The sequence below is a fragment of the Ischnura elegans genome, chromosome X, assembly GCF_921293095.1.
Source record: "Ischnura elegans chromosome X, ioIscEleg1.1, whole genome shotgun sequence".
Lineage (NCBI taxonomy): Eukaryota > Metazoa > Arthropoda > Insecta > Odonata > Coenagrionidae > Ischnura > Ischnura elegans.
Window position 1 is genome coordinate 62,854,840 of NC_060259.1, and position 22,670 is coordinate 62,877,509.

A 22,670-nucleotide genomic window follows, 5' to 3' on the forward strand; every position below is an offset into this window, starting at 1 on the left:
AAAATATCACATTGGGAGTTATATTGATTTCCTTTTTACCTTGCATGACTGTTGTTCTGTTGAAGCAGAAACTGGCATTTTTTTCTTTGAAACTGAAAATAAGTTTCTTCTGAACAATTTATGCAAGCAAATCCTAAATTCTTGTATGGGTGGATAACATTTTGTTAGTTAACCCATATGATAAGATTTGATGATGTTTCTTTCTATTCACTAGAGAGAAAATAACATCAGAAAATCAAAAAAATATAAAATTTTACAATACTCAATTTATTGAACAAATAAGTTTAGTTTGATGCCATTTGATTGGCTACTTGGTATAAATATTAATATTTGAAGTAAAAATCATCAGTTAATAAGCCTGTGAATGGAAAATGAAAGTGTTTCTCTCTACGCCATTAGTTTTAACTGTTCACATCAAACTGAGATCTGCAATCTACATATCTCTGCTGGTAGAGGGGAGTCAAATTTCCACCACAGCCGTATCCACCAAGCAGATGAAGCCTTGCATAGTCGTCACAGTTGATGACTCCATCACCATTACAGTCCTGCAAGAGATAGGATTACAACACATTAGAAAATATGTAAACTTTCTTATGGAGAGGAAATGTGATTTTTAAATATGAGCAGTGGGAGCACAAGAATGGAAACAATAGTTATGAATATAGTTTTACTAATCCACTATGTTTGGGGGCATTTACTACTAGAATCCTTTCAGTTGGTATTTACTCAATCAAATTTTCTATTGTATATTTTGTGCTCCACTTTTTAATGAGTTGAATGAGTTCAAGAGTTTTGAGAGCTACCATGCCCAACACTTTGCTCCTCGAGTCTATCAGATGGCTTCACTCTTCTCTCTACATTCTGACTGTCTGTCATAATTGTTTTATGATTAGGAAATGATGTCTTTCATGATAAAATGCAAATATTTTTAGAGGGCACAAATATTTTGGCTAACTCCTTCATCAAATTTGGACTCACACTCGTAATTTCTAGCTCTAATACTCCCCTAAAATATTCCGATCATGCATATAAGAATTGATGCTATTGTTATTTTATTCTGTCATCCTTATCCTGAGGTATTTTTCAGCTAATTCAAAAAAATTTAGCATCACTTCTCATCCAAGACAGACTCTCTGAATTTTTTGTTTTTATTTGGTAATACAGGGTTTATTTCTACATAAACTTAACTGTTGACGTGGGGGCTAGTTAACGCACATGTATCTGTCATGCTTTCATTGTTCATAGTGTAACTTCAAAATTCTCAGATTGTTGATTCAATATTTTTCAGAAATATGCAATGGAAAAATGCATAAATTGGTGAATTTGATAATTTAATCGTCACAACAATTTAAGTCATGGAATTTCACGCTGACATCCTCGGATATAACTCTGGATTGCTTTTCATGAATTTCTTTATTCCATATTGAAATGAGAAAATTCCTTTCCAGCAATAGAATTTAGACTTTGGTCTTATAATATCTTGTACATAGCTCATTTGGATTACACAGCATATAGGGACGCCAACTTACAAAAAATATTGGGGGGGCCCAAACCGAGGATCTTTCCTCAGGAAATTTTATAAGTACATAGTGAGTTTTAAGTTTTTTTAGCATTTTAGAAGCCATATGATCAACATTAGAACACTGAGAACTCTAATCTCGATATAAGGACACTCCGGGGAAAATCGACAAGCCTGACACTTTTTTCCTCACACCCATAACGAATTAGTGAGGGGGCTCGGGCCCCCTCAAGCCCCATGGAGTTGGCGCCACTGACAGCATATAGCATCTTTTACTTTTGCAAATTTTTATTTATACTTAATACTGACCTTCTAAGTGAAAGACTGCAATTTCAAGTCAACTCAAACTCTTTTAAAAACCAGAGGGATAAATGTTCCAATGATGTTTCATAGCTTGATAGATAAGTGGTTAAAAATGGGTCCTCCCCATCCTTCTAAGCAGAAAGCCAAGTGCTGGCCATAGACATTTAAATAACTCAAAGATGATTTTGAAGAATCAAAGACTGCTGATAATCTCTTCTCAGTTTACTACCCATCAACGAACGAGGGCCTTTGAAAAGATATTTTCCTCGTTCAAAAATGTTAGTTCCTGGTATTTATATATACTTCCCATTATCTTTACTGACTAATCATGGTTTGACAGCTCAGGCATATTTGAACGGGATAGCAGCCAATAACTTTAATAATGACTCCTCAGAGTATAAGTCCTCTTTTTGGGGTGTTAAAACTAGTTTGATCCAATTTCATCTCCAATAACGCCTCAAGAAAAAATATCGCTCTAAATTTACATTTTCACTGCAATCTCTACCAATGGGACATCAGATTTAAAAAACTACCATGCCCCTTTATTTGGGAAATACATTTGTTAGTGCTGATGAGCACTGTTTTCTGATAAATAAAATTAAATATAGCAATCCAAATTGGCAAAATATTTACATCTATGGGAAAAGTATTTATCTTTGTGATTCACAAGCTGCATTCTCTGGTGCACCTCCTTAAAATGTATCAAGGGCATCCATTAGCGTCTCAACTATAGAAAATGGAATTTAACATGCACAACATTGTGCTCTTTGAGTATCAGGAGAAAGGGCTCACATTCCTGCCAATGTGAGAATTTTATTTACATGGGAAGAAATACATTCCGAGATTCGTCTCTGCTAAAGTCATTTCGAAACCACAGAATGTAGATACACATTTCCCTAAAATATTGAATCATTATTCTGAGAATTTCGAGGTTACACTACTCTAGCACATTTACCTTCGATTTTGAGACTTCAGTCTCATTCGAATTTATCTCATAGAGAATGAATGTCCTGAATTAAATTCGAACAGGACAGTGCACTCCCTTAAGAATCTATGTGCTGGGCATCTCAAACCCTTCTTTAATTAAAAAAAACTGCATAATTTGGTCAATTTGAAAAATTAGTCATCATAATAATTCAAGACTTGGAATTTCATGCTCACATCCTCAAATAATAACTCCTTGATTGCTTTTTATGAATGAATTTTACACCATGTTGAAATGAGAAAATTCTTTTCCAGCAATAGAATGCAAGCCTTTGGTCTGTTTATATCTTATAGTTAACTTGGATTACCTCTCATATATCAAATCAAATCTTCTTGATAATATTCCTATATTAATTCCTGGAATCCTATCATTTCTCATCATCAAATATTCTATTACATTGTTGAGTCAATATTGATAAACAATTGAGGGATTGCTCCCTGTTTCACAGTTAATTGGGAAGCCCACAGCCTCTAATAAAGGTCAAATGAATGTGAGTAACAATGTAGAAACCTGTGTAGAATAACTGTGACTGAAGTGGATATCGATCAGAAGTATGATATGACAATCTATGTTTATTTCACATAACTCCATGTGACTTTAAGTTCTCAGTACATATTCCAATATCCATTCAATTACCCTGTCCCTGTTATAGAAATAAATTGTTTTCACGGCCTCTACTGAGAACCACTCACATTATGGCTACTTGCTCCATATGAAAAGACTTAGCTGTTCTTGTATGCAAGCCAGCAATATAATCAGCGCTCAACATGTATAGCATCATTCATGCATCAAGATATGTTGCGACTCCTTACATAACACCTTCCAACAATGGGAAACACTAAAATGCCAGTATTTCATTACCTGTCTGAATCGGGCCATGTACCCTCGGACCGTTGCTGCGGCACAGTATGGTTCATTCACACATCGAGGGTAGGCTGTGTAAAAAAAGGAAGACATATTAATATTTATAGACCAAAAATCCTTTCAAAGTGAGGATTGATATGGAAAGAGACAACTTTTTAAAAATGATAGTGGAAATAATTGTCCCAATATTAATTCATTACTATTTTTTAGAAAAATTTAAGTTGTAATTGAAGTAATATTGTGAGTCAAAAGTAAGGTCCTCGATAAAAATTAACTCTAGGCACCTAATTATACTTATTTTGGTTATTAGCAAATAAATTCTGTATTGAAATTTGGAATGCGTTAGTTACATAAAAATGACACTTAAGTGGTTCCATTCACCTAGAAAAAAATGTTCATATAGACATGATTCAGTATTATTAATTAATGTGTGTGTGTGTGTGTACAGCAAAAATTCCATTACATTTCTCTTTTATCAAAAATGAGTATTGTTAATTCCTGGGATCTGGTTGGTTTGATGGGTGGTTTTTTGCTTTCCTACCCCGTAGACCTGGGTTCAAATCATGGCAGTGCCAGATATCTTTTCAGAGACTACCCCAACCCTACTTGAGTACCGTGGGGAGGGCACTTCAAGTGTAGCACTGCATCTGCTGGATGGAGCATTAACCTATGGCCCTCTTGGCACCTTTTGCTCAGAAAAGGCTAATGTCAATGTTGGTTTTCTCTCCACCCTTTCTTCCTTACCCAAACCTCATGGCGCAAATCACCTTAACTGTCGGTCGCCTCCTCCAAATTCCGTACCCTTGCCTAATCCTTGTTCATTTATCAAATTAGAAATTGAGGGTTCATTCGAATAAAGTGGTCCATCTAGATTTTCAATTATTTCCGCTATTTTATGTAACCATTTGCATGGGAAGGAAGGTAGCTTGTTGATTTTGCCTCACCTCCTTGGGCAGCTGGATCATCGCCTTCAATCACTGGCTTCCCAGCATCTGACCAGTATGCCCATGTGATTCTGAAGATTCCACACACATCTCCGGAGCAGGTCAGGGTGCGGTTACAGCCTGAGATTGCATTGCAGATGCAACCCAGGCAAACTTCAGAGACGAGCTGATTGTCTTGACCTGTAACAGAGAGAAATGCCAAATAGTATAATTAGTGATTCTAGGCGTGAGATATTGGAGTCCTCAAACCTCTTGAAATGCCAAAAAATTCAAGATTCAAAAACTTGTATCTTTGTGTTTTTGGTCACTCCAATCTTTCAAAAATGAAGGAAAAAAATAAAATCTCTGATGTAATTTAGCCCCATGTCATCGAGCATGTGTTTTACTGCTGTCTGTTTGAAGTGGGGAGCAACTATAATGTGATAAGTGAAACGTAAGTGATCTTCAAATCACAAGTAACCTCGAGCACTTGAGAAATGAGAGGGGATGCCCACGGGGGGCAAAGTTCACCCCTGGTACTATTTAGGGTAAGGGAACTCATGAATTCATCAGGGTTTAAAAAGTAAAAGTAATGTAAATAATTACTGAAATAGGGTATCGGCCGCTTTAAATGGTCAGTAGCCTTGAGAAATATGCATAAAAATTTTTTGAGAGAGGCGTGAAGCAACTGTATTTAGAGGGGGGTTCAGTCGTCAGATTTGGAGCTGATCCAATGCTAAGCTGTTTAGCATGGAGGAGCTAGTCATGAACAGTGGCACAGCTAGGAATTAAGGCAGGGGGAGGGGGGTTTAGATGCAACCTAAACCGGGTGTGTGGGGGTATGGAATATCCACCAGGATAAGGGGTAGGTGCGAGATTAATAGATTGCAGAATTTTTAGATAAATGGTTCAAAATGGTGAGTTTCACGGCTTTCTGAGGGATATGTAATTAATCCTTAAACTATTCTAGTAGTAATATCGATCCAATTAACCCTTTCTTACCCAGAGCTACTTCTGGGAGAAATTAAATCTCAAGACTTTTCATTTTAAAAAAGTGAAAATTTTCTACTCAATCATGATTATTGTGGCAGTTACATATTTCACCATTACACTTATCAGCAGAAAAGAACACGTAGTTTAAATATTTCCTGAATAGAGCTGAAAATGTATACATTTTCGATGTTACCTAGAAGCAACATTGGGTTATAATGGGTTAAGTAAAATGGATTGAACTTAAAAATTTCTCTGAGCTCTGGGGGAGCTTTTAATTAGAGCCCCAAAACTCCCCTCGCTGCGCCACTGGTCGTGAACATCCCTGATAAAAATGTAAATGTGAACCAGCAATTTTTGAAGTATTTAAAAGCATCCCATGGTAAAGTTTCCAATAATGATTTTATTTTTTGGAAAAATTGTGGGAATTCCATGGTTTCACTCGATAAAAATTCTAAAAATCACCCTCAGCGCCTAATTTATCTCTTTAGTACACAATAAATCCACAAACACCAGAAAATTTCTCCAAGCGCTTTGATGAGGCAACATTAGTTAAGTCAGTACTGATTCAATTTTAGGAATTTTGTGGTTAAAGTACTGGCCTGAAGGTCTTATCCCCGCTTTAGGAGACTATTATCAAAAGACGCGTAAGTATGAATGTCGGGAAATCTCTCCGTGTGACGTATTTCTGGTTCCCGCTGCCGCCTTGTGGGGTGACCTTGAGGCGAGTTGAGCGCTGATACGACGCAGGCTGCTAGCGGGTAGCTGAGTACCCTGCTGGCTGGTAGCGCTTGGCTTAAATAAGGATTATTAATACGTTATCAAATGAAGAAAACTTTCCGACCTTAGCCAGTTTTAATAAGTGATTATTAAGACATGTTTCCCTGAGCTCTGCGCCTCATGCATGCATTGGTAACCTCAGACGACTTATAACTCCTATCTTCTCGTATAGAAACTAGGTCCCTGTGACGTCACGCGAAGTGGCATCGCATGGGCGCCAATTTGGCCCTTTTCAAATGAGGATAAAAATGGACCATTGCCATTCGTCTAAACCGGTATTTCTAAAACGAAATAATTTGTATATTATGAATACAGTAATGGTGGGTAACGAATCGAAATCAATGACTTTCGTTTTCTTTGATGAAGGAAACTACCCTATTGCGCAAGTTAGTACTGCATTTCTTTCTCAATATGACGAGAAATTGCGCAAATGCTTGAATGAAATCAAAATAGGGGCTACTTTGCCACCTTGCATCCATGCATTCTCGCATACGTTCTAGCACGACGCAGTTTTGACTGCGCCTTCCTACATACCTGAGATTTTTTAATTACGAGTGCCGTGTAAAACGGTCTTAAGGGCGTTAAGTACCGTGACATATCGTATGTTGATTAGCAGTGCAATTTTATTTAACAAAATGACTCGATATTTTTATTAAGCCGGAGTTTCGTCTCCAAAGATTAGCGAATCTCCTTATCTATGGCGCCTACCAGTTTGTTTTAGCTACTTCACACGTGAGTTCCCCGGATAGCTGCTGATGTTCTCCTTTCTAAGCGTGATACTGCTGTGAAATTGCGTAAGATGATATGCTACTTATCACGCCATGTTCCTGAATCCGGAAGGAAAACGGAATCGTGGTAGTGCTATCCAGATACGCTCGAGAGGCAGACGTAATCATGGAGTGGAAAGTAACCAGCAGTAGGGTTGATGACCGCTGATGGTGATGAAGACGGCAAACGGATCTTTATTTTTGCTCGAATTTTTATTGAAAAGCGTGTTCAAAACTCAAAACGGATGCAGTCGAATTCGAGGAAGACCTCTGACTGTTACGCGGGCGACCTCTCCACCTCAAGCGATAATAGGCAGACCGCGACGAGGCGTCGCAAAGATCAGCGAGTACAGAGAGCTTGCCTTCCTATCTACGTCATGGCGACGCCGCGCGAAGCGCCCACCTCTTTCTGTCAATGTCATGCGAGTTGCATAGCTTCACGTCACCCAGGGTGTCAGCCATTCCTCTTTTTTGGCGGAGAAATTTTACTTTGGAGAATCTCTACCTTTAACATCTACGTTCCAGTAGGCTCAGAACTAGGGCGGGGCAGGGGGGCACGTGACACTGCCAGCAGATTTCAGGGGGGGACCGAATTAGCATTTTTTTAAATGCATTAAAAGAATTTAAAAAAGAGTTGTTTAATTTTTAAATTAAATTATTTAACAATAATTATCTACATTTATATATATATACACACACACACACACACACATATATATATATATATTGGTTACTCTTGTGGGCCAAAGCAAAGGGAGTTTACTGTATATAAACCCCCGCCGAAATCATGGTAAATCTAAGCGTCCTGGTAGCGGAACTGGTAGAGCACCTGGCCGGCAACCAGGAGGTTCTGGGTTCGAGTCCCAGTCAGGCCGCATTTTTACCCTCTGATTTCTGGCTTTTTCCATCTACCACAGCACCGTTGTCCTTGTCCTTTTACTATTCCATGTTCCTTTCCCTTTCTTTCCTTACCTGTGAATTTATATGCATATTTGCGCTTAAGGCGTCCTAGGCTATTCCAGTTGACGAGGGTGGCGTGATCTCAAACAAATACATTTCACCTGCAAATGTTTAACTGCGTTTTTTGTTTAAACTATTGGTTATATAACCCCATATGGGGGGTGATTCGTGGACAGCTCCCGGTGGACTACAACACCACAAGGTTTGATTGACATCTGAGACCCACTTTTGTGACACTCCCCTTGTAAGAGAAAATAAAAACCCCCGCTATGCGACCATGAATTCCACATCCCAAGCTTGCCACTTCTCTGTGTAGTATCCTTCCCGAGCAACGCCGGGTGTTATGTTAGTTAATTTATAAATTATTAGACAATAATACTAATAAAACTTGTAAATGGCAAACATACTATGTAATTTAAACAACGACATCTCCAAATATTGGTTGCGAAGGTTTTCATTTTAGTGGCGGGGAGGGTGAGAGACGGAGCGAGGGGAGTTCGGGGAAGGGGGGGCAGCAAACTGATCGTTGTTCCCCCTGACAAAACTCCTAGTTTCGGCGCAGCGTTCCAGGCATAATACGCCACAATTTTGTTGTTTTTAGAAGTGGCCTGAATCTCATAAATTCGGTGGTCGATCTGGCTTGCCCACCTTGTCCCTGATATTATCCAACGATTTGATCGATGGATTTTTCTCATTTATGGGAAAATTCACCAAAATCGTTGGCACATAAATGGCTTTGCCTGGTTTCACTAATAGTAGGGCCCTCTTCGCTTCTATAGCGTTGGGGTGTTTTTACCTCTCCCGATCCTTCCGCACCTTTCCTCTCCCAGAGGCGTCGTCGGACTCCTATCGCGGCGGCGCCTCTTTCCTTTTCCCTTCCTCTCCTCCCCCTTCCCGGGTGATCGGGCGTATGAGCCACTGGCTTGGTTCCCGGCCCCGGTGCGTTGTATCCTCGGAGGGCTCCCCTGAGCCCTCATACGTTGTCCCTGATATTTTAGGCCTTAAAGCCGGAATCAAGTGATCATTTTTTCCATACCTTCCGAAGGACAACTCCAAGGATCGCTCTAATGATCGCGTAAAATGACCACTTCACGCGAACATTTTCCGCGATGGCTCAAGGGATGGAAATCCTATCCCTTTTCCCATCACTCGGTACGCCCCTTTTTCTGTCACTGAAACCATTGCTGGCACCGTATTTAAGCCAATCACAACGCAAGGCCGCTAACAGTGATTGTAACGCCACGCTTAGCTTTTAATTTAATGGCCGTTTTAAATGTTGTAAATACGGAAAGTGACGTAATACGCAAAGGGAAAAGGGACGGTGGTAAATCACCGTGAGATTCAGAAAATGATTGGTTGAGCGATCACTCTTTTGGTCCCAGAAAACCTATCGCTTCAGCTATCATTCTGAGGGACGGAAAAAAATTCTTGTGAGATTCAGGCTTAAGCATGGAGTGGAAAGCAACTAGCAGTATGGCTAATGACTGCTGATCAAGATGAAGCGGATCTTAATTTCGCGTCGAATCCTTATTTGAGTATTCAAAACCATTTTAGTCTATTACAAGGGATATTCTCGAATCCGTTCCTTTTTATTTTACTATGGCGTTCCGACAATCCGGCAAGTGCGGACATATTATGGACGGGATAAAATTTCTGTGTCCGGTTTTCTTTGTTTTACGGTCTCTGAAAACGCGACAAATTTCGCTAGCCGTCAGATCGGAGGGGAAAATGAAAACTTCAACGCAGCGATCGTTACGTAACGATCAATGAAAAAAATCCTTCGTAATTGGACCTGGTAAAATGAATTTTACATTTCGCTAATGATGTATGTACTTTCACTGCGATCAGTTAGGAAGCATTGCAACATCTTTCGGTGATAACCACTTACGAAAAAAGTTTCTCTGAATTTTTCTCTTGATAGGCGATGCGTCAATAGCAAAATATTTATCCCAATATTTTTAAAATAAGAGAGATAGTGAACATGTGACTGTAGGTCGAGCGAGCACTCGGTGACGAAAAATAGACTACATTATTTACTCTAAGTGAAGAAACAATCCAGGTCAGAGCTATGAAAATAAGTATACACTTTGCATAGACTCACTATGCATGGATTATATTAAGATCTTTTATAGATAGCAGAAAACAGCCAAAAAGTTCTACTTTCGAGCAGGCACGTGCTGGATCCCTTCTTAAGGCCGTTTTACACGGGGCACGGAATTGCGCAGGTTAGAGCTGCATTTATTTCTAAAATGGCGTGGAATTGCGCGAATGCATGAACGAAATTATAACAGGGGCTATTTTGCCGTCTCGCATCCACGCATTCTCGCATGTGTTCTAGCAATTCACCGCTTTACACGACGCAATTTTGATTGCGCCTTCGCACGCACGTCAGATTGCGCAATTCCGTGTACCGTGTAAAACGGCCTTTAGGGCAGTGGACGGCCTAGGCGAGAGGACGCCAGCACTATTCAGGTGGAGGACTACCGAGGATTCTGGGGGTGTGGAATATAATAAATAAATTTTGAAATTCTAATTCTTACGCTCTTCATATTGCATTGAATCTTACCAGATTGAATTACATTAATTTCGATAATTATTTTGTTTACTCAAGACGGTGTTTATTATGGTGTTACATGAGACATCATTGATATCAAGTTAACTTCTCAATTGGAAATAAAGGAATAAAAATTTGTAAGGTTCACTATTTTATTAATATGAGCACGACCCGGGTTTCGTAACGTAGTTACATCTCCAGACACCTGAAGATGTAACTACGTTACGAAACCCGGGTCGTGTCCATATTAATATAATGGCGAGCCTTACAAAGTTTTATTCCTTTATTTCTAATATGGCAGGGGCGCAGCCAGGAATTGAGGCTGGGGGGGGGGGGTTTAGATGCAACTAATACCGGGGTGTTTGGGGGTATGGAATACCCACCAGGATAAGCAATAGGTGCGAGATTAATAAATTGCGGAATTTTAAGAAAAAGGGTTCAAAATGGTGAGTTTTACGGCCTTCTGAGGTATATTTTATTAATCCTTACACTATTTTATCAGTAATATCAATCCAATTGAGTAAAATGGATTAAACTTTAAATTTTTTTGGGCTCTGGGGGGGTTTCATCCCCAAAAACCCCCTCCTCGCTGAGCCACTGCAATATGGAGAGGTTTCACAAAGTCAAGCCTGAAGTTATCAGTTATATTAACTACTCAATGTTGGTATTCTGACTGTAAAATTTGTCGGTTTCGGAACAGGAGGGCACCAAAGATTTCCTGGCTGGAAGGCGCACCGGGATACGTTCCGGTGTCCCGGCGGCCCAGCAGTGCTGGGCCAGCACGGGCCTGCTTGCGAGAAAGCCAAGAAATGCAGTTGATGTCAAATGCTGGGCCACTCGCTGAGGACAATGCTCTCCAACCAGGCCCGCAGAGACCATTTCTGCTTGAGTTGAGAAGAGTCATTCCTTTCATAGCTTTTGCACACAGGCTGTATTTTTGGGGAACACAATTATTAAAAAGTGTGCTAATGTCTCTTCAAGTTTCAAAAACGTGTGACCCTGTTTTCCTCCGTGCTATTCCGACATGAAATCGTTGAAATAAGGTTCCATTTCAAATGGAGGCCTTTGAAAATTTCCTAGAAGTGCTTTTTATAAAAAACTATTTTTTTAAGTTTAAATTTAATTATTTAGCCATTAAGCTCACAATAACAAATAAATTAACATACGCTATATGCTTCAGCCAAGACCTAATTTTGCCATTGACGTATGATCTTGGCCTGTCGCCAAAAGGTCAATGCCGCAAGTTGCTTCTCTATTTGTTTGGAACAATGGATGTCCATGTCAATGTCATTCGTACCGCTTTCATTGCCGAATACATAGATATATGCTAGGGGAGAGGACTTGAGGCATCACGATTACTAGCTCAACGCATTTAAACTGCAGATGACGCGAGCTTTCTTCATTCCATGTTGATTTTGAGGTCAAGGTTTATGCCGGAGAAGTTACCTCGTCACATATGAATCTCTTTCTATTATTGAACCCAGCAAAGATGAGGTTTTGATGCCACCGACACTAGAATACCAGATACAGATATATTATGTTGCAAAAGTCGTTTACTTCATCGCTTCTATTTGGAAGTTGTCGATTAATCTATTCCTAGTATATCTCACAGGCCTGAGGACGATGACCGAGTCGGACATCGAAACGTCGGCAGTTATGGAGTTCCTGACCCGGTGGGGATCCCGAGAACTCTTTACTAAGAAAAAATTTTTCAAAGCGAAATTTTGAGCAAATTTTTTTATAAAAATGATATTAGCGCAAGATATGGAACTAAAATAAAAATAATTATTTTTTCAAGCAAATCATTTTAAAATCTAATAAAGCGCCGTCATGGTTTAGGTTTCATTAACCTTTTCAATGCTGTAATGTTAGAACTTGAAAGATCACGGTTTGCCTCCCCCCCCCACCTAGTTTTGATCCAGGGTACGCCATTGCAAGTGATTGCAGTCAAGCGCGTAAACTGCGAGTCTCTTGCGGCTACTACATTAATTCGTGTAAAAGTTGTGTGACGCTCTCTGTTCAATGGTTGCAATTGTTGACATATCTTTTTGCTTTCCTTTGTATTTCATTTAATTCACGCATTACGTCTTTCTGCGCTCTGTCCCATAAGCTTGCTGCATATTCAAGGTGTGGCCGGACGAGAGCGAAACAGCACCTATCTTTTACTTTTCCATACGAAAATCTTTCCGCAACACGCTTGACGAATCCTCGCTTCTTCAGGGCTCTGCCAAAAATTCCTTTGCGTTTTAATTTATCGTTTGAAGTGATTTGAGGGAGGACACAGCATGCATTTGGGGGACTTAAACACCTTGGTCCTGGTAGTATGGAATACCCGCCGCGAGAGAGGGGCGTTCTCCCGTGTAATTTAAAAAAAAATACGGTACGCTCTACGATGAATATAACTCAAACATCTCTCACGCTTGGGATATGTTTTCATGCAGTCATGCATTTGCATGTACACTAACTTTACTCCTTTACAAGGACACAAAAACTTTTAAACTCATATTTTTTATAAATTTGATAAAATTTGGGGGAGAGTTTATGACCCCTGTGCAGGGGTGCCGACTTACAAAAAATATTGGGGGGGCCCAAACCGAGGACCTTGCCCCGGTAAATTTTATAAGTAGTGAATTTTAAGTTTTTTATCCATTTTAGAAGTGTCATATGATGAACATTAGAACCCTGATCACTCGAATCTCGATATCTGGACACTCCGAGGAAAATCGACAAGCCTGACACATATTTTCCTCACATCTGTAACGAATTTTTGGGGGGCTCGGGCCCCCTCAGGCCCCATGGAGTCGGCGCCACTGCCCCTGTGACCTCCCCGCTAAATCTGCCACTGGATGTACACTTAGACCGCACTTCTAGACATGTAGGGGGATTTGAGCTCACTTGCTTTCTTCGCTCGCTGCGGCCTTATCTGCCTGGCCCAGCTGCTGTTCTTAATCACGGATTTCAGACTGCCATCGCAACTTCAATACCTCCGACCGCCTCACTCCGTCCTCCCCTCATCTCATGTCCTGCTAACCGATCTCACATTGTCCACTATACCCATACCTTCCCTTCTCCTTTTCTTCACCATCCGTCTATACTCCACGACCGGTTTGAATTAGTTTTCAATTCAACAAGAGATAAACTTCGCAATAAAACTCCTTTTTTGGTTACCACTAGGATTTATCTTTAAAACTCTTCGCTAGGTGTGAATTAACAAGTTCAAAAATGGAATAGTTGATATGCAAGAATTGAAATTTTCAGCATGGCCTCCGCAAAATCTTCGCTTAAATATCTTTTGGTAGGAACACTCACTCCTCAGTGAAATTAATGCCAAATATTGCGCAATTATGTTAGTTTGCCAAATCCTGTATCAGAATAAATTATTTGATGCATATCAAATCACTACAAGGTATGACTTAATATCATAGTCAGCAAAGCAACACAAACATATCAGCATTTAAAATAATTAGAACGATAATAATAATTTAAACTGGCGTAGCGAACATTTAATTAAATAACTCTCACAAATGAAAGAGATGGTAGGGACCATATGTAGTTATATGACATATTGCGGTTGTGGGAATTTAAACGGAGACGAAGTCGATTTATTACCTACTTAAGTGATCTTCTCAGGCCTAGAGTTGTACAGTGGATGAATGAAAGAAACGATGTGACCCATCGCTAAAAATGAGTATCTCAATTATATATTGAGGGAGAAAACATCTCCTGTCTGGTTTACTGGACGGCAAGGTTTAATGTTGCGGCTATAACGCAATAGAAAGCTTCATTCTCGATGTCCCACGAAGGGCTGGATAACCCAGGCAACGACTATGAACTATGACCCTAAAGGCAAAAACGCACTGTCTGTAATCAAGAACGAGTATTTGGAACTCGAGCCTATTTCAGCATAGTAGAATTGCAATCGATGTTGGCCGTTATAAGTTATAGCAAGGCACACCGCAGTTGGAGGAGTATGCGTCAAATTATCGAGACTATAACCTATGCATCATTTCCAACAGCACTGATTGCTGTGCTCGTGAGTACCGGCGATTGGCATTTCTTAACCTTTTGCCATCTTCTGTTGTCCTTCCTCTCTGAAACTGACTCAAAGTTCTCAAACTAGGCGTCACAAAAGAAACCTTTAACCCCATTCTAGCTTGTTTAACGACTTAGTATCCTCTCAATCTATCACCATCATGACGACCTTCTTTCCATCCCTCCACAGGAATTGCAATGATCTCATCTCGTTCACTGACTTATCATTCCAGCAGTTTTCCTCCGAAAGTAACAGGAAAATCGATACGATCTCATCGTAATCCTCTACGCCTTAAATCCGACTGAGTTCCGATGAATTCATACTCTGCCGGAGGAATTTATCGCTTTTGAAGTATAGAAAGCGGCACAATGCGTGCAGGGAAGTCCTTGAAGAGCCTTGTTCTTTTGAGCTTGACTTCTTGAGTGGGCGACTACAGTAAAGCCTCGCCCATGCTGCTCTGTTTTGAAAGACCATAAGAGCTCAGGTGGGATTCCCAAAGATGAAACCACTTTCTCTCTTCTCTGGCGATCCTTTGATGAGTCACAGTCTCTAACTCGCATAAAATGTTTGTTCGTCCATTCCAATTGAAGTAGAGAATGAGTATGCAATGTAAAGATAACAACGCAAAAAATATTCGCATGTAAATGTTCGACATATTTAAATGACGCATGAAGGACCATTTATAACGGCGCTCTTAGCGACTAAATTTGAATCTGGCAATGAATGAATTTTTGTATTTTTTCAAAAGGCACTTTTTTAGTATACTATTATTTGAATTTTATTTTGACCTCGTTTCGCAATTTTATTGCTGCTTCCTTAAGGCTATGTTCCATAAATGTCACGCAACTTTTAGTTGCAATTATTTCCAATTACAAACAAGGAACTCACTCCAAAAGAAGTATATTTGGGCTTTCTTTTCAATAGAAAACAATAAAAACAAGATGTTGCATGACATTCATGTTACATATCCTAGAGGAAGCGACAATAAAATTGCAAAACTAGAGCGAAATAAAATTCAAATAATAGTTTACTGTGAAATGTCCCCTGCATGAATATAAAATTTCATTCAGACTCAAAGTTAGTGGATAAGAACTCGTGGGGCATAATTGCGAAAGGGCATAATTTCGAAACTTAGGATGAATGAAATCCAAGTTTGAGCTCATCATATAAAATACATGGGATTTTGGGAATATACCTAGTTATGCAAAAAATGCTGATAGAGACGTGAGGAGAAGTAATAAAATTGTGAAAATAATATGTTTATTGAACATCTGCATTACCACATGAAGGTGGTGATTACTAAGGGCGATTTCGTTTTCATGTAATAGACTCCAAGGATTTCTCATCCTTGGTAAAAATCTATTTAAGGAGTATTATCCATTGCGTTCCCTTGGAAGTATCACACCGTCCTTCATTACATGGGGTGATCATTCCCGTGAACTACATTGCAAACTCTGCGGCCGACGCTGAACTTTGAATTTCGCGTGTTATATTTCAACCAATGCCTCGCTGCAATCTATTTCGGTAGGATTGGATTGCTTTGCCTGCCTGGTGAAAAAGAGATACTGTATCCACCATTTCTATTCACATCGCAACATTTCATTAATATTATATTGCAAACTCAATATATTTTTAGTTCGGAAGGAACATTTTAAATTAATTTGATTGATATGTATGATATTTATTTCGCTCTAAAGGAGCTATGAACCGAAGGTGGTGCGCAACTTGAGTTCGTAATTCTTTTAGAGAGTTTTCTCAGGACTTGATACATTATTTATATTAGTTTTGCATCCAGTTTAATAAGCAGAAGGCAATTATCGTGGGGTGTAAATCACTGACAAGAACGCATAAATGAAAGATAATATACAAAAATAAGGAATTTCATTTGGATGAGATGGGTTTCTCCATTAATTAACGAGTCGATTATCCTGAACGGTAATCGCCGGAAGTAAGAGCACTGAAGATTTTCCCAATTGGCTCCGAGCTGATTTTTCCTCACGGACAGATCCGTGAAACCTTGGACGGGAGGATTAGCTCAGGTGAAACGAGTTTGGCTTGAGGAGCGGCTATTAATGCAGACGTTGGGAGAATGGTTCCATCTGGGCGTTGACCGGCAACATAACTCTAATTATGAGCGCTTTGCTCATCGTTACACTTATAATAGCAAGGCAACCCGGAGATAAGAGCCTTCATCACATATAAGAGCTTTGTCCATGAAAATGAAAAGAGTTTGGTCGGAAATTGTATCACTGATTAAATTCAGCTCCGTGAATGGATCTTTTTCCTTCCTCGTGTGCTTGAATGTTCATCCACGCAAGCTTACTATGTGGCACTCGATTTCTTCCGATGAAGTAAGTCTTAAACCCATCTTTTCTAGATTGAAATGGAAGGTCATGTTATTCTTGCGTAAAATTTATTCGACCATTTTAGTTGCCTATACTGGCGAAATGTTACGGTTAAAAACTTTAATAGTGAAAAAGAGCATTTTCGAAAAAAGTAACAAACGATTAATACCTGATTGAAGAGTTACTGTCGCATAATTCTCAGATTTACTACGGATTTCATATAAACTAGGTGTAAAGGCGAAATTGAAGTGACTTCAGCAGTTAGCGGAAGCAAAAGTATGCGGTTTCTATTATAGAGTACCATTGCAATTTAATATTCTCGTTTTCCTAGAAATAAAAATCTATTTTAGTGAGGTTTTCGTAATGCTATCCGAAAATGTCCCATGATGGTAAATATGTCTTGCATAGACCTTTAACCCTTTATTTGCATGTTTTCGGTTATCCTAGGCACTGACGATTCTGATCCATCTAAGGTAAACGTTAAATAGTGATATCATTATCTTGAAAGCCTAATATTTACTTAAACGTAGAGTACTCGGGCCTCACTTAATCATGTCAAATCCTTAAGCTTAGAAATACAAACCATTCGATATATGATCTAGAGAGCTAAACTTGTAGGATGAATAATTTATTCCGTGAATTGATTGGTGATCATGAATTGATCGATTATCGCTCGATCCGCTCTCAATTAGACAATTAGATGCATGGTGAATGGCCAAATGTAAAGAATACATAGTGCACGAAATTATCAATAACGACTTATTCCATTTCTGTTTAAAATTTGTTTAAATGTTTATAATTGTTAAAAATTTACGCGTAAGTAAATATTTATTCAATCATTAGAGATGCTGATATAAATTTAAACACCCAAATCACTTTTTAGTGTTCTACTACCGGAAAGATGTGATAAATAATAAAATTTAAGCCTCCAAAATCATGTGGTTTAATATGTAAAATGGTGCTGTCCTCAAAGTTGTTTTTAAAACCAGGCACTCTCAGCTGCGTTGTAAAGTAGCGATGATAAAATTTTGGGTATCAAAATTTAGCTATAAAAAATCACGTTCACTTTATTCACTTGACTTGGTGCCATTAAAATCCACAAATGGGAGTTGCGCTGGTGCAATGTCTTTCGCATTATTTAACGTCAATTAAAGTGATCCGCCTCTGTAGCAACCTCTTTTAGGACTCCATTGATTATTCAGCGCCTACAGGGTTTGTTCACGTTCTTTAAGACTCACCGAGAATGACATTAACCTTCAAAAAATGCTTCTCTTCACTAATGAACTGAGGCCAACCTTGGAAGATAATTTATTCATATCATCGCATTTTGGCGTGAAGGTAAAATGTGACGGCATGGGACACAATACGCCCTCATTAGTTTTGAAAGCAAAGAAAATTACAAATCATTCCATGCTCCTGTATTCCAGCGACGTTTTCTGGAGCTCGCTACATATAAGTAGAATATTTGACATCAGTGTTTGAATCCATTACCTCTAATCACTTCTCTTGACTTTAAACCTTAGTCCCATGCAAGTAAATATTTTTAAAGAAAGAAAAGAAATTTGACTTTAATTTTGCCCCGCAATATAAAGTACATACGCTTTCGCTGCTAATGGTTTCACTTCGAACCCGGCTTCATTATTAATTTATGGGGTCTTTTTTATGGGTACTTTCTTAACATTCTTTTTCTTATGTTGATATTTATTAGGACCTGTTCTTTCTTCTCCATGTAGCCACTATTTCCCTTTCATATTATATAGCAGTAGGAAAAGAAAAGACTGAAGGCGTTCGAGATGTGGGTATGGAGAAAAATGAAGAGGGTGAATTGGACGGAGAGGAGGAGGAACAACGAAGTGCTGGACATGGTGGGTGAGGAGAGGTGGATGAGATACCGAGGAGACAGGAGGTTTGGAGGATTACTGTGCGAGGAAGGGATATTGAAAATAGTGTTATAAAATGAAAGGGAGTGGGCCTTGTTATGAATTGAAGAGGGAAATCCATGAAAGGAGAGGAGACCGTCATAATACTACGTAAATACTCCACGTAATATTCTCCCTTAATTTATACAATATTTAAATAATAAGAAGTTTTCCGTGAAAGTTCCATGAAGGCCTGATCCTATGAATTTAAACATTGCCTTAAGATTTAATGTCAATTTCTAATTAATTAAAAACCAAGAAAATAGAATTATAAAACATCTTCTGTTTTACCAAGCTGTTATCCTAAGGGTACATTGAGCACTGACATTATTACGGCCTGCTCTTTTATCGACGTCCCTTGAAAATATATAAGTATATAAACTGGCCATTCTATAGCCTATTACTGAGTACCCCAAATTGGCTTAAAGGGTAACCACATAAGCCTTGATAACGGCAGTAATAATAATATCAAATTCTCTAGGAATGCCTCTATAAGAAATTCTGCTCTATATATTCGCTGGGAGGCAAGATCAGTGACATCATACGAGGAAATGTTGATAAGAAAGAGATGAATGACGAGATCTCAAGAGTATATTTTTTATGGTTTTCTGAAAGGGCGACCATTAGCAGATGATTGCGTCCGGCGTGTGTGTGTAATTTCTTCATTATAGGTCATTTATCTCGACTTTAGTGTGCGAGTGAAAGACATTACAGTCACAATTGTAAACACTCAATTACAGTAGTTGATGACTTCTCCGGGGGGACTTCATACCATCTAAATAAGGGCGATGGATAATCGATGATCGATTGATCATGAATGAGAACTCATCTCCTAAATACTTCTGGGGCTTTTGAATCCTTCGACCCCCCGAACTCACAACGGCCTTGCTTCTCTCAGCATTTTGTCTGCTATTCTATTTTCAATCATCGGTCATATATTTCAAAATAACCAATCCTGACGTAAGTATTACTTCATTTCCTCCTCCACTTACCGAGTTTGAGTCACCATTAACTGAGATAATACGGGACTAAAAAGGGAATAAGCACTACAGGATGCATGAACTGCCATGACCGGCAAAGAAGTTGACCGGTTGTTTTGTTTACGATTACTTATCGAGTATGGTTCAAGATATAATGCTTCCTGATGAATACGATCTCAGTCGAGTCAATAAAAAGATTAAGGAATGAGTAAACTATGGCGAGAACAGAAAGCGACGCAAATAAGATTGACACGAAAAATCGCGCTGGCTCCTCAGTGATGAAGGCTACTAGGAATGGGTGGATGACGCAGGATCAAGAAAAAAATGCTAGCGAAACCCGTGGAGAAGTGGAGCCAGCAAGCATCCCGGCGATAAACAGTTCACACCCATGGACGCGCCTCGCATTGAAATGCTTGCCCTTCACGTCTTACCACGTTAGTTCCGTTTCTGAGAATCGTGTGGGCCCGGCCGGAGACATGGGCGCCTGTCCGCCGACGTTGAACTAACATGATGGCACACGCAAATAATAATTCGCGAGGGGCGCAGTATGCACACGTTGAGACGCTTTTTCGCTTGCATTCACTCACTGGCAGCAGCAGCGATGAAGGTTGAGGGGACAAGACAAGGGCATTTCAAGAAAGCCATGTTAAACTATGGAAGACTCGATTCTTTCCCGGCACACAATGCAGATGAAGTTTTCCTTCACACCATTGAAGACATCACGATGGGCTGCACCCCACTGCTTGCAAGTTCCGTTGTAAATTCATAGTAATTTTACTGAATATTAAACTTCAAGTGCTTCAAGGAAGTATTTAAAGAAATAAAGATAAATTAAGACTAGAAAAACACGGTTCTTTCCTGGAGCAGTGTGGAGGACAACTTCATGGGTCTTAAAGGTTAATTGTGATGCCAAAGCCGACATTTCTATGACAGCTAATCTGCCATAAGACTTTGAAGACAATGGCAGAGTCAGCCATCGAAATTGGCTAAGCCAATCACACTGTTGACCAGAGGAAGACACGCGGAGATTTAATTGGAAAGCGTTCATTCTAGTCAGTTGGAGCTTATAAACTCTTCTTGGTCCTTGATTTTTTTTTCATTTTCATGCTCCTCAGAATCTCCGGTAAACTAGACGCGAAATATCGCGCTTTTATGAATGTTAGAGGTATTGCGTGAACACTTCTGATTCCCAAAGAACGCCACTGTTTGGTGAGGGGAACGAAGATGCAGTACTCACCATAGACCACTGCCGCTGCCAGCACGAAGGCCACCGCCAAGGCGCCCAACAACTGTTTACTACGGATCATCCTGCGTTGGTCTCCTAGCAACAACTGATGTCGTGGTCTTTATAGCCGAGCGACCACCCGCCCGACCAACCGACCAACCGCCCCCTCTCTTCCCCTCCCCTCCATCCCCTCCTCTAGCACCTCTCCCAGCGGCCTTTGCCTTCGTTCCTTCGACGCTCAAGACTCGTCTCTCAGCCCCGATGTTCATTTGGTTCCCGGCGTCCTATCGGCCAGCCTCGTCCTTGATTACGCCTCGCACTTTTTCTTCTCCCTCTTCTTCCTCCGCTTCCACGAACTCTCCTACCCACCCAGCGTCCACAATTTTCGCCTATTCGCGCCCATGCGTCACGACCGACCCCCGCTGCCGGTCGCGTTTTCAGCAAGGGAATCCCACTCAGCCGGGGAATACCAACCGGCCGCGCTTGGAGGCGTCGACCAGAACTGTTCCGAGCATCCTGGGTCAAAGGGACATGAAGATCTCCCACCCGGAGGTCCAGCACTTTGTGGTAACTGATGCCAGGCATGGCAGGGGCGCAGCTAGGAATTAAGGCTCGGGGGGTTTAGGTGCAACTAGTACCGGGTGTGTGGGGGTATGGAATACCCACCAGGATAAGCGGTAGGCGTGAGATTAGTAAATTGCGGAAATTTAATATAAATGGTTCAAAATGGTGAGTTTTAGGGCTTTCTACGGGATATTTTATTAATACTTACACTATTCTATTAGTAATATCAATCAAATTAAGTAAAATGGATTAAACTTAAAAATTTCTCTGAGCTCTGGGGGGGTTTTATCCCCCATAAGTCCCCTTCGCTGCGCCACTGAGGCATGGGTGTAGGCATCAAGCTATATCTGTTTACTCCTTCATTCATTCACGCGACGCATGCAAATAAATTCATGGTATAGGAAAGAAAGAGATAGGAAGACAGTAGAAAAAAGGACGCGGACAGCGATGCTAGATGGAAAAAGCCGGAAATCAGACGGAGATCAGAAATGAAAAGCTAGAGTTTTAACCCTCTGATTTCCGGCTTTTTCCATCCTCAGCACCATTGTCCTCGCCTTTTTTCTGTGTGTTCCTATCCTATGAATATATTTGTCTATTTATATATTTATAATAGAGGATGTCTCTTTGTCTGTCCGCTGTGCATTTCCATACGGCTGCACGGATTGCGACCAAAATTAGTGCGTAGGTGAATCTTATGCCCGCAAAGTCCGCAGTGATACTTCTGGCGGTGTACGGTGCGTCCTTTGCATCGTTTTCTCATTGTTACGTCACGTCATACAACTGTTGTGGGTGGACATCCTGCCGGGTAGGCACATCTCTTCTCTCATTCAAAGGGTGATCTAACTTAAAGGATACTACACTTACCTAATAATCCTCTCGGTAACAACCTTTTTAATGTTGTATGAGTTCTCAAGACGCAGGAAACATAATGAAATACACTTTTGTATGTTCCACAAGAG

General features: G+C 40.0%; 1 protein-coding gene across 1 annotated transcript; it reads right to left on the reverse strand.

The window, feature by feature from the left end:
* Window positions 1–248: 248 nt before the first annotated feature.
* LOC124171576 (lysozyme-like) lies at window positions 249–21,264 on the reverse strand. Its single transcript, XM_046550755.1, has 4 exons — window positions 21,160–21,264; window positions 4,616–4,795; window positions 3,669–3,742; window positions 249–545 (listed from the first exon to the last, which is right to left on the reverse strand). The coding sequence occupies exons 1-4, from the start codon at window positions 21,227–21,229 to the stop codon at window positions 402–404; spliced, it is 468 nt and encodes a 155-aa protein (XP_046406711.1). The 5' UTR covers window positions 21,230–21,264; the 3' UTR covers window positions 249–401.
* Window positions 21,265–22,670: the final 1,406 nt, after the last annotated feature.